At 34.4% G+C, this 13,623-nt stretch overlaps 1 protein-coding gene across 2 annotated transcripts in view; it reads left to right on the top strand.

Moving 5' to 3' along the window:
- The window catches only part of LOC150104237 (uncharacterized), a 358,570-nt gene that overhangs the window by 206,800 nt on the left and 138,147 nt on the right, over nt 1-13,623 (top strand). For both annotated transcript variants that reach the window (XM_090396863.1, XM_090396862.1), the window contains one exon: nt 4,951-5,098. In XM_090396863.1, coding sequence (XP_090252989.1) covers nt 4,951-5,098 — 148 coding nt within the window. The remainder of the gene's footprint in view (nt 1-4,950; nt 5,099-13,623) is intronic.

Raw genomic sequence — 13,623 nt, 5'->3', positions numbered from 1 at the left:
TCATCTGCTATCTTCAGCAGTACCTTATTCCAACTATCTTATCTTCTTTATCTTTCCTGAAAATACTAAACCCTTCATATTCTATCCCTCTAACTACATTATCTGCTGTTCGCCAAGTCTCACTAAATGCCTATAACTTTTGGTGAGGTTGCAGTAACCAATGCCGAAAACTCTTCTCTCTTGTTCCTGATACTTCTGGCATTAGTATATAGAAACTGCAGCATCCCTTTAGCCTCCCAATAATCTTTACTTCTTGAATTGACTACCCCATTCATTATTTTTGCTTTAGAGACTAGATTCCGCAGTTGGTCATTCTGACACTCACTCGCCTCGTGTGTGTGTCTTCACACTTCCTACTTCTACCCTAATTGCTTAAGTTTTTCTGAATTTGTGCTTAAGCACTCGGTGAACAAAGCTCTCTCTCTCTAGACATCTGACACTAAAACCATTTAGATGCAATCCATCAGCACTGAACAAATCCTTCTTTCCATCAAACACAGACCACAGATCAACAAATCCTACATCAGTCCTTCTGCACACCTATGTATAGACTCATTAGCTAGCAACGCCCTCCTCAGTTTATCTCTATCATAGTGTGGTAGGAGATTTACACATTCCGCCTTCTTGCTCTTCAGTTTTGCCTCTTCTAACAGCTCCTTTACATCCTCCCTCATAGTCTACTTCTTGCCTCTCAAATCATTTTTGCCAACCAAGAACAATAATTTCCTTCCACTTTTTGCATCTTAATGACATGACTAATACTTGAATTTTTGCACCAGGGAAACACTATTTTGTCACACTTTAATTAAGTACTTCCCTGATCATTGAGTGTCACTGATATGGATTACATTTTGAGAAAAGTGGTATTAAATCTGATATCAAAATTGGCAGCGTTTACTTTATGTTCTGTTCTATTTTATTTCTAGCATTAGAAATAAAATAGAACACTTGATCTAAGAAATAAGATCAAGAAATAAAACACTTGATCAAAGAAAATGGAGAGTTTTGAAGAAGATCAGTGGAGTGAATAGATGGCATCAATGGTAATATCACTTAAAAAATTAGGATATTAGGAAAGAACTTTCCATTGTTAGCATTCAGGAATGTGTTAGCAGAGCTAATCTCAGATGGTATGATCACTTAAACAGAACAGGAGAGGAAAGATTAGCAAAATAAGTGTTCTCTGCCAGGTCTCAGGAAAAAGAACTAGATTAAAACCAAGATGTAGATGGATCAGCACAGAATATAAGATCTGAGAATGTTGGAGTCTTGACAGATAACAAATTAATTTGGAGAAAAATTGATGATTAGATGTTAGTAATGGCATAACTTTTTCATGTACTTCTATCATAATTATGCTGTACACCCCTTGAGGGTACATATTATTATTATTATTATTATTTTTATTATTATTGTTCCGGGCAACTCCAAGGAGTCGACAGACTCATCGAGGGAGGCCCTAACATCATGTCAAGAACAACTATTCGACATTCACACAGTATCTATCATACCTTGCCTTGAACTCATTCACGGTCGTAGCACCCACAACAGACTCTGGAAGCTTATTCCACTCATTCACTACTCTCCAAGTAAAAAACCTAGCTTTAACACCCTTGTCAACCATGCTCTTGCCCAGCTTCCATTCATGGCTCCTAGTCCTCCCACCACCAGTCATATTTTCAAAAATATCTTCTGGATCAATCTTATAGAAACCCTTCAGTAATTTGAATGTCTCAATCATATCACCCCTCCTTCGCCTATCGACCAATTTCTGCAACCACAAATCTTCAACCTATTCTCATAAGGTTCATTCCACAGTAGTCCAGATTGGGTCTTATCAAGGCTCGATACAGAGGAACAACAACTTGTTTGTCTCTGCATGTTAAAGTATTTTTCAGAAGCCAAGTGATTTGGTGAGCTGTTTTAGTCACTTTTGCAATGTGCCCGCTAAACTTCAATTCCCTATCCACCAACACTCCCAAATCCCTGGCCTCATCAATCTCCTGGAGTACGGTTCCACCAATGCGATATACTGCTGCTATTCTTTTCACCCCAAAGTACATAACCTTACACTTTGGCACATTAAATTGACATCCATTTTTCCTAGCCCAGTCTTCCAAACTGTCCAAATCATCCTGTAAAATTTTGACATCCTGTGCACTCATAATTGCTCTACCCAACTTTACATCATCAGCAAACAAGTGAACATTTCCTCTCAGATCCTTTCCTATATCATTGATGAACAAATTGAAAAGCAGTGGTCCAAGAACAGAGCCCAGTGGCACTCCATGCTAGCCGTCACTGTGTTATAAAACGTGAGCAAGTTACTGAGGCATGATCCACCCTTCACAAAACCATGTTGTCCCCCATACAATATCCCATTTTCATCTATCCAATCCTGTATTCTTTTCTTGACTAATTTCTCTAAGACCTTGACAATGATTCCTGATATGCTAATCGTTCGGTAATTTACAACAGCAGTCTTGGAACCACTTTTATGCAGTGGAACTATTTTCCCCTCTTTCCACCCCCTCGGGACTAACCCAGATCCGAGACTCATATGAGCCCGACTCATTATAAATCCTAAATCAACTCCAGAATACTGTTCATGTTTGGAGCAATGCTCCAAAGCCCTTCCTAAGAATTCTCAGCATTATCCAAAAGAGGACAATCTTCTCGACAAGTGACCCTTCTCTCAAAAGCCTCAAGTCGTTTTCTCATAGTTGTTCCATCATTTTCATGGATGCTGCTCCCAAACTGGGCATCACAATTTTTTCGCTTTCTAATCTTATAAGAACATAAGCATCTTCAAAAAATAAATAAATAAATTTTATTGGTGCTAAATGGATGAGATTTACTGAAGTTAATCACTCAGAGTTTTGTTACTTTTAAGTAGTTGGAGTGCATTTTGACTTTATCAGAATGTCATTATTAGTCAGCTTTGATTCATGCTGGGTTAATGCTAGCAGAATTTCTTAATTGCCATGAAGGCCTGAATTCTATTTCTTATTTTGGTTTTAATAACCAAAATTTGCTGAGATTGTAGCTTAGAGTTCTGGCCCTATTTGTAGCCTAGATTCTGGATTTGAAGATTGCTGGCAGGCAAATTATTTCATAATGAAATTCCAGTACTCTTTATTAGAATGTTTTATAGCCATATAACAATTAGAGGAATTGTAATTAATTACAGTTCCTGTAATTAATCCTCACCAATTATTTATTGATGTAATTTATTTTTATTTAATTTCATTTTATTATTATTATTTTTTTTTTTTTATCAGAAGTCAGGCTAAGATCAACTGTTGGTCAGATTATTAGTGCTGTATCCTTTTCTTCATGCTTATATAGTGATCAGAATACATCTTAGAAATTATGGAAACAACTACCGTGTTAGAGTAAAACTGCTGTTTAACATAAACCAAAATAATCACTTGACATTTCAACCTTCACATTAAGGTCATCATCTGGAGTATACACATATATACAGAGAAACAAGTTGCACTACAATCTCAGGTGTGTAGTGTGGATCCAAGTTTCGTCTACAGCGAATCAATGCAAAAATTCCTGCGAATTGCGATTAAACATCACCAAACGTTGAAATGTCTTTTCACATGCATTTTTGATCGACAGTCAACAATCGCAGCACCCATCGCGCACACAACTTTTTCTTGTACAATTTTTCGTGCAGAATATTATACACCCGTTCAGTTGAGATGCCTACAATCTCAGCAATCTCATGCACTTTCACCCGGTGGTCTTCCATAATGATACCATGGATATCAATTATTTCTTTCATAATGACCTCAATTGGTCGTCTAGAGCTTGCTTCATATTCGATGGACTTACGACTATGTTTAAACTCATTTATCAAAAAACAAAGAGTCTTTAATGCTGGTGCAGAGTCCCCATGAATTGCATCTAACTTGGCTTTGCTCTGCATGGCCATCCACTTCTTCAAATAAAAGTGTTTTATCACCACATGAAACTCGTTTTACTCCATTTTTATGAAATATGCAAACACTGTCATTTTAAATGTTTGCCAAATGAGAACTGCTCATCGCATGTGGCTAAAATTTTGCCAGGGGTCATGAAAAAGATGATATGTGCTGACACTGGTATGAATGAATTAATGAATTGTGTCGCCATCTATTGGAAATTTACCAAACTTTTTAAACAACCTTTGTAGTTTTAACAGTTGACCAGTAACTTTAGCCTACCATGTAGATTAGTGCAGCTTGTTTCTCTGTATATATGTGTGTACTCCAGATGATGACTTTAATGTGAAGGTTGAAATGTCAAGTGATTATTTTGGTTTATATTAAACTGAAGGTTTACTCTAACATGGTAGTTGTTTCCATAATTTCTAAGATGTATTAGTGTTGTAGTTTGCCATGGTGAGATATATTTAGCATGTGTCCCTATTTATATATACATTGCATTCCTCATATGGTGAATTTAATTGAAGATCAAATTATTAAGTAATTTTATCTTAAAGCTCTAATTATTATTAAAGTAATTATTTCTGCAGTTATATGTAATTAACCTCACAAAAAATCATACAAATCACGAGTCACTTGTCTTCCATCTCATAACAGTATATTGAAATATGAAAATCTTCACTGTGTTATATGTTGATATTAAGTGTGCTTGATTACATAGCTAGAAATAACTATCATATTCATTTCTAATGTAAAGGGGGGGAAAAAACTTTTGAAAGACATTCTGTCAAAAAGTTGCAGTAGATTCTTAGTGTGTCTATAAAGTCATAAGTTCTTCCCCTGGAGAGTTAAGTGTATTCCCCCCCCCCTCAAGGGATTTCGTTTTATGTGTTTCTAAAGTTCTGTTAAAATGTTTTTCTTCTCTTTCATTTTACCATTTGGTACAAAAACAAAAATATGTTGTGTTGGTTTAGTTACACCTCCCAAAATATGCATTTTTCTCTTTTAATAGAGTTTGTATCCCTCCTCAGCCATTTTTGATTGCAATATATTCCCCACTCCATTCACAGCCAGAATTTTTTGATTGCATTGCATCTACGGGAAGCATGTGGTTAACATTTGAACTTTTAAAGGGAACAGCAGTAACACCACTGGCTAAAGTAAGTCGGTTTAAAATTGATCCATAGTAGTAGGATTATTATTTATTTATTTATTTCATTTAATTAATTTTTTATTTTTTGCCATGACACTTCCAATTTTTATTGTTTAATTATCACTTAATTTAAAAATAATATTGACTAGGTTACTTTGTGGATGCATTTCATATATTTCCTGTGAACAACACGCATGCATACATACAGACACAGCGAACAAAAATCACTATCTATCTAAAATGACTTTAATGATAAGTTTGATAAATTAGTATGCAAATATGAATAGCATTAAATGCTGATCACTCTTATCCATAGTAGAACATGACCAGCCCACAGCATTATAAAAGCACATGTAATGTAATGGTACACCATACACTAATTTAGTTAGTTGGCTGTAGGTTGTGGTCATGGGAAAAGTTAAAAATATTGTTCACAGTCCATTGAAATTACAGTATGCACAGAATGAGGTCAAACAGATGAAATCACCTTTCACTAATGAAACCATAAAATGAGCATAAGAAGCTGATTCTTATGCTAAGTGGTAGATGTAGTGCTTCATAGAGATTAATATACAGATGCCGTTGCCACATTTGACATTCTAGTACAGGGATACTGTTATTCCAGATGATAATGTGGGGTTTGAGATAAAGGCCCACAAGTAATTTTCTCAACAAATGCATCATTGAGAGCAATTAGTTTGGTGTCTACAGCATGACACTTGAACTTTCATGGAAGAAAAAGGTCAGCTGATGTGAGTCACTGTTCTTGCTGTACCCACAGATGAATAGCTAATCATAAAAAACCTAAAATATTAATGGATTCTTCAGACATGGTTTGCACTGTCCATGAAAGTGGAGATAGTATCTTGGTGTGTGATACATTTTCTTCTTCTTCTGTTCTTAATCATCAGTTACTCCAAACAGAAACCATGAGGCAGATCAAAATTCTCGATTTCTTTCTATCCTCCCATGTTCATTTTTCATGAACACTGTTCCAATTCAAGTTTCTTTTTTCTGAATCTTCTCTTATCTGTTCTCTCCATCTTTTCCATGGTCATCCTCTTTTTTTTCTTTTTCCTCCTCACTTTTTATTTCATACATTCTGCTTGATATTCTTTCTAAATTCATTCTCATGTGTCCAAACCACTTCAAGCAAGAGTTCATAACAATTTCTTTGAGACTTTCTAATTCCAAAACATTACTAATGTTAACATTTCTTATTCTGCCTTTCTTTGTTTTTGCCAACATTATCCTCAGAACTTTCATTTTTATTACTTGTAGTTTGCATATGTCTCTTTTTGTTAGTTTCCATGTTTCTGCTATATAAGATGAAATGGATGAAAAGTAACTTGTATTAATCAGATGATTATACTTCAGTTTAAATCCACTGTTGAAGTAGATTACTCATAGTCACAAAAAAGCTTTGACCCCAGTGAAATCCCACTTGATATCTTCTAATCCAAACATCAGTCCCTAAAAAAAAAAAAAAAAAAAAAAAAAAAAAGTTCAAGCTTTCTTACTCTTCAAGACAATCCATTAAGTCTAGCAGTGGTAACTTTTAAATTTCATGCATGGCTTAAAACTACACTTTTGCTCTTCCTATTAATGTATAACCCATAGCAGGGCTCGACAAATATGCTCACTCATGAACAAGTAGATTTTGCTAGTTTGTGTGTAGCTGCTAGAATGGACAAAACATATTTTTCATTTAATAAAAACTAAGTAAATTTTTAACTTAAAGAAAACAGAATAGGTGTAATAACTATTCTGTGTTTTCTTTCTAAATAATTTTTTAACTTCTTTTTTGTGCCATACTGTATTATTTTTCAAGGCTTCTCTTAATTTATGTTGTGTCAGCATCACTCATGCCTTTCTGATCTCTTTTTTATGATTTTGTTTAGTTAAGTATATTTATTTTTTGGCAAGTCATTCTTATATGGAACAATAATTCTCATTTCCTTAATAATTCTTCATTTTTGGTAAGAACCTCTCTTGGTGAGTTTTTTTCCCTTTAGTACTTATTAATAATCATATTACTTCATGCCCTAATTGCTGTTTTCCATTTGACTTAAGTGTAAACTGGTGGTGTCTGTTTCCTCAGATATATTCTGTAACTCTTTCTTGAGATTAGGTTTTTGTGTACGTTAATATTATTCCAAATTACTTTTGGATTACATTTTTTCCTGAACTATTTTTATTAAGACAGTTCTGGGTGTACTAACTACTCTATAATCTGTATTATCCACTTGTTATCTCTCTTTTGAATGGTTTTTGCATTTGGGAGCAGTATCTAGGTAGGATCATCATCACCAGACTGTCCAAATGACTAGGGGCCAGACCAAGTGTAGTTCACATGCCCTCTTCCAAGATGGATTAGGTCACCATGGCAGAGTAGACTCATTCTTCCTACCAGTGCCCTAACAGTGATTAAGTTTAAGGAGATGTATGATAGATATTATGTTAATAGATAGTATGGGTCTCCCATGATGAGTCTTTTGACTCCACGGAGTTCAATATCAATATAATAATAATATTGATACTGAAGTTGACTTTTGCAACATAATAGATGCTGCAATAAATGAAGCCAATCACACTCATTTAGTGGTGTTAGAGGAAATTTCAGCTCCTTTTTAGGCTAGAGGCTTCCATTTGAAGAGGTATTGGTGCACATCAGAGATCTTGCACTGATGCTATTATAAAATTAAAAGAAAGATACTAAAACCTGCAGAAATAATCCTCAACTTTGACCATCTAAATTTACACCTCAGTTAAAACTTATCAGACTGTTATTTAACTTAAATCCAGTTGTGATGAACACAAGACAGTGTACATGCATTCAACAAATGACATCAAATCCAGGATAGTTTCAAACAACAGCAATCTTTTTTTTAGGAGCTTGAGCATGATGACACTGTATTTCTAATGTTTGTTGTTTGTGGAATTTTTTATGCATCAGATGAGTAATTCCTGAAGCATAGAACGAAATTAGTTGTGCTTTTTAATAATAAATAGTTGCTCTGTTTTCGTGTTTCCTTTAGCTTAATTAGTCATAAAAAATTATATTACATCTCGCAGCTGAAAAAAACTTTTATCAAGAAATACACACACAAAAATCCATGTGCTGCCACATTGATAAGTTTCTTTATCTCTTAGCATTTCATTTCAGAAATGTTACATTCGAAAAGCATTTAACTGCTTTAATACATTTTTATGATAATATACAAATAAATATATCTGGATAAATGTAATTTTGCAGTGGCATGCAGGAAGTACTGTTGGTGAGGACTGGTTGCTCTCGGTGTAACATGTGGAGCTTTTCTCACTGCATGCCACTATTCTCCATTCATCTGTTCACAAAACACTAAAAAGAACAGCACATGATCATAGTGTAACTGTTATTAAAATCTCTCTCAAAACCCTCCATGATAAAAACCTCTCTCAAAAGTAACTCTAACAAAAATAATAAAATATCTTAACAAACAAAAAAAATATATATATATATATATATATAAGAAACAGCAACTGTTTATTAGTAACTGATTGTTACGAGAAGTGGGCAGGTTATATAGAATGTGTGTCAGTTTTGGAATTCAAATTTTGAGCACAGCTGATCGGGTACTGTGTGAAGTAGGAGACTTACTGGCCTAGACTATTTTTATCTTATACCTTTCTGGCGAAAGATCAAAAGGGGGCATGCATTGGACTATTTTGGCATAGCACGAAGTTGGTTGTTCCCATTGTTAACAAAAAAAAAAGTCTGATGAGAAGACTGATGTAAAGCGGTCAGCCTGATCTTTGTGTAATGTTAAATGTTACCATGGTGCCATTTAGATATTCAAGAGTGTTGGAAACATAGAAAGCAGTTGTACCCAATAGTCTTAGCTAGGTAGTAAAAGAATCTACTGATGTCAAGTTGGAGGCAAGTTTTCTGTATTCAGCCTTTTAAAAAATGTGATTTTTTTTTTTAAAACAGATGTTGCAGGCTGTTGTGGAGGCTAAGTATAAAACTGGAGTTTTTGACTTCAGTCATTTTAAGTATGCTGAATTTTTATAATGGACTACTTTGGCATGCTTGTCAAAGTAGTCCATTATAAAAAAGAGCTTGGAGAGTCGTTTTGGTTTTTATGTAATTTGGCAGTGAAAGTCCTCATTCCAGAAAGGATTTTTTCACTTATTTGGTTGGAAAAAATTTGAATTGGGAGAGCAGAGACGGTAATTGGACTAAGGAAAAGAGGCATAGAAATCACAGAGGCCATCCTGTTTTGTATTCTTGAAGTAGCAAATGACTCAGAACTGGGTGAAGGTTGATCTTTTCCAAAGGAAACAATGACGAGGTTATAGTGCTACCAAGATGAAACCCGATACAGTAATTAAATTACTATACACATAAAATTACATAATGAAATAAACAATTTAATGTAAACCACTAACATTTTGTGATGAGTATCTCACCATGTCATCAGAGTGAAAACACACACACGAGAACTGAAGTTACATGAAGCAAGAAAGAAATAAACAAAGGTTACAGAAGGCTTCTGTTCCAACATTTTCTGGCTAGTTACTTGGTACTGGAGTCCATGGGAACTGAGAACATAGTCATTAACAAAGTTAGCCTAAAGGCAAAAGGGAGCAATGCTTGTTATTGTATGTAAAAGTGGCACAGAACAGGTTTAACAAGAAATTTACTAAATGTAAATTTATCACTGACATTAAATTAAAATATTTGCATCTTGAATTGCATATACAGTAATATACAAGAAAGGTCTGCGCAATTAGCCTAGTGGCTATGTGCTTTGTAACCATATGCCTGGGAAAGGAGTGTCCTGGGTTCGATTCCTGTCGTTGACGTGAGAAGCTTAAGGCTCTTTCTCAGACATAGCCAAGTTAGCCGGTCTTGGGCATGGACAGCAGGGTTTTTCTCCCCTGTTTATCTGGAGTTTTTCCTCCCACAAACAGGGAAACTGGTCCATTTAACACACACACACACACACACACGGATTACAGTCATGGATGCTGCTCTTAGGGGGATGCAGCAGAGGAGTGATGAATCGGCTGCATTAATTTGTTGTAAGCGCCTTCATTGGGGGGGGGGGGACTCAACCCATCCTAAGACGGATGAGAAGGATAGATGTGACTCTTCATTGGAAAACTGGATGCCATTGCCATGTTAGTCACCTTGAGATTGGACCATAAATAATACAAGAAAGATGATTATTTGTGTACAGTAAATAGATATGAATGTGTGATATACCAAATGAATCAACTAAGAAATACGTGTATCTGTCACATCCTGTCATGTCCTGAAAAGGAGAGTAGATTTGAATATGTATGTAATCGATTATACAAAAAATAATAATATATATATATATTATATACATACAAACAACCCACAAAAGAAAAGGAAAAAATTTGCAGATATATATTATAATTTGAATGTAAGATTATTGGTGAGGGTTCGAAAGGTTGCTAGAATTTAGGAATCTTTTGACCATCATTCCTGTTAAAATTGCTTTTATTCCAAAGAACTTCTTAACATTCTTTGAATAATTTCTTGAATCTGAAAGAACTTGTGTAAAGAATCCTGTGGCTAGTAGAAATTCCATGTTTCCAAGAACAGATTTCTCATCTTGAAGGAAATGGATATATTCTATATGTTCTAATTGTCAAACATCTACAGTATGCCAAGTCTGACCAACATATTCATATTATAATTTCAATGTAGGATTATAGTTGAGAGTTTAGTGTTACTATTTCCCAGAATTTAGAAATTTTTAGACCATCATTTCTATTAAGATCAGGTTGATTCTGAAGAGCTTCATAATATTTTTTGAAGAGTTTTTGTGTTGCCCCAAAATCCTGTGACTAGTAGAAACACCATATTCCCAAGACCAGATTTCTCAGCTTGGAGGAAACACAATGTATTCCATATGTTCTGATCATGAAATGTCTGCAGTATGACCATTCTGGCCAAAATAGGAGATATTGCATTATCAAGCAATTTAGTATGCTCCCAGCCTGTGCGAGTCAAGTGCAGAAGTTTGTCTTTTGTGGAAGATCGAGGAAATGTTGTTTATTGGCTTGAAGGTTGCCTGGAATTGATTTTTTTAGGACTTTTGAGATGCGTTCAGAGATGATTTTTATATAAGAAATGGAGATTCTCTTGGTATCTGATAATAGGCTATTAATAGGAGAATAATTGTCTAAATTATTGTAGTTCTTCTTTACTCTTTGCGATGAGTACTATGTCATCGGCAAATCTTAGATGGTTGAAGTGCTTTCCATTTATATTAATTTCTTTCTCTTCTCAATTTCCTTTTTTAAAGATTTCTTTCAATGTCATACTGAATAGTTTGGTTGAATGTGGATCTCCTTGTCTTATTCCTCTCTGTATTCGGAATGGTTTTCCTGTGTTTTAAAGTTTTATTGTCGCTGTTGCTTTTTCGTATAGTTTATTCATTAGCTTAATGCATTTCTTTTCTATATTCTGTTTTTCCAATGCTTCTATCATTTTGTCTTGAAATATGGAGTCAAAAGCTTTTGTGTAATCTATAAACATCATATAGTGGTCTATTTGGTATTCATTAGTTTCTTATATTAGTTGATTTATATGATCTATTGTAGAAAATTTTTTTCTAAAACCAGCTTCATCCAACTTTATCATTAATCTATTTAACAATATTTTTGAAAACAGTTTATATACTTGTGATAATAGGCTTATTGGTATGTAATTATTTATTTCTTCTTTATTTCCTTTTTTGTGGATTAGGACTGTAATTGCATTGTTCTGTTGTTCAGGGGTGTTTTCTTGTTTGATGATGCCATCAAAAAAAAAAAAATTAGCTAATGCCTTTTTATTTTTATATAGGGAGTAGGTGAGGCTGTTTTAGCCATATCTAACTTTTGGAGACTGAGTGGGCAATTCAATCAGAGATAGCTGGCCCAAGGCTTTCACTAATTAATCGGCATGCAGTGAAGAGAATGGCTCAATCTGTGCTGCCATCTTGTGGTCCCTAACCATAACACAATATATTTAATGTCTGAAATAGTGTGTTCTCTGGTTGATTTTCTTGAGTTTATGGGACGAAAAACCCGAGTTTCCAGGAGAAAAAAACCGCTTGCCCATGCCAGAGATGATATCATTAAATAACAAATTCATATCCTTCTATAATATCCTTCCTCTTGCCTTTAGATGTTCAGCCAGTATTCCATCTTCAACTGGGCTTTTGTTAAATTTCATTTATGCAATTACATTCTCCACTGTACACATAAAATTACATAATGAAATAAAGAATTTAATGCACTAACATTTTGTAATGAGTATTTCAACATGTCATCAGAATGAAAACACACATGAGAACTTAAGTTACATGAAGCAAGAAAGAACCAAACAGAGGTTGAAAATGCTTCTGTTCAGTGGTGTAGCTAGAGCTTTTGCCGCCCCTCTCAGCACACGCCAAAAATACTACAAAAAGTCAAAACGACATATAAGAAAATAAATTAAAACACTATGTTTATTTTTGAAGTAAAACTTTAACTTCAACATTCTAAATTGTTATTTTTCTTGCTTTTCTGTTAGCAAAATTGTCGATGACAATGGCAAAGTCTATTTCATAGTAACCTAGGTAATTAATCTATTTTATTTAGAAAAACTCCTCTCACAACTAGCAACACTTACAGTAATTGTGAGGAAAATTCGCAGTGGTATTACAATATTTGGAAATCAGTTCTCGAGATTGTATTTTAGATGTTGAAAGTTTATTTTTCACTTGGTTAGACTATAATAATAATACAATGGCGAAGTCTATTTCATAGTAACCTAGGTAATTAATCTATTTTATTTAGAAAAACTCCTCTCACAACTAGCAACACTTACAGTAATTGTGAGGAAAATTCGCAGTAGTATTACAATATTTGGAAATCAGTTCTCGAGATTGTATTTTAGATGTTGAAAGTTTATTTTTTACTTGGTTAGACTATAATAAATTTAGTTTAATCCTTTATCCAAGTGTGAGCAAACAAAGTTTGTGCCTGAAAGTATCTTCAGGACTGGGGTAAGGTAGTACAAGAGCAAGGTAAGGTAGTACTGGTGTTGTACTACCTTACCCCAATCCTGAAGATACTTTCAGGCACAAGCTTTGTTTGCTCACACTTGGATAAAGGATTAAACTAAATTTATTATTGTATTTTAGAATTAACTGCAAAAGTTCAAAAAGGTTCAAAGTGCTGCCTGGAGCGAACTGCCCCCCCCCCCCCCCCCAGCTCACTTGGTACTGGAATCCATGAGAACTGAGAACATAATCATTAACAATTAGGTTAAAGGCAAAGGGGAGCAAAGCTTGTTACAATATGTAAAAGTGGCACAGAGCAGGTTCTCCACTTCTTCCATCATTATTTCTGGTATCATCTTCATTTTCTTCATTTTTCAGTGGGTCCAAGATAGATATCTTCAGACATCTTTGTATAAAAGTCTTCACATATTTTCATTATTTCATTTCTTTTGTACTTTATCTCCTTGTTTTTATTTTTGAGACA

The sequence above is a fragment of the Typopeltis vanoorti genome, chromosome 8 (genome assembly GCF_054136105.1).
Source record: "Typopeltis vanoorti isolate ZY-2024b chromosome 8, IOZ_Tvanoo_1.0, whole genome shotgun sequence".
Lineage (NCBI taxonomy): Eukaryota > Metazoa > Arthropoda > Arachnida > Uropygi > Thelyphonidae > Typopeltis > Typopeltis vanoorti.
Note: the sequence above shows the minus strand (reverse complement) of the source record. Positions and strands in the feature narration are given on the sequence as shown.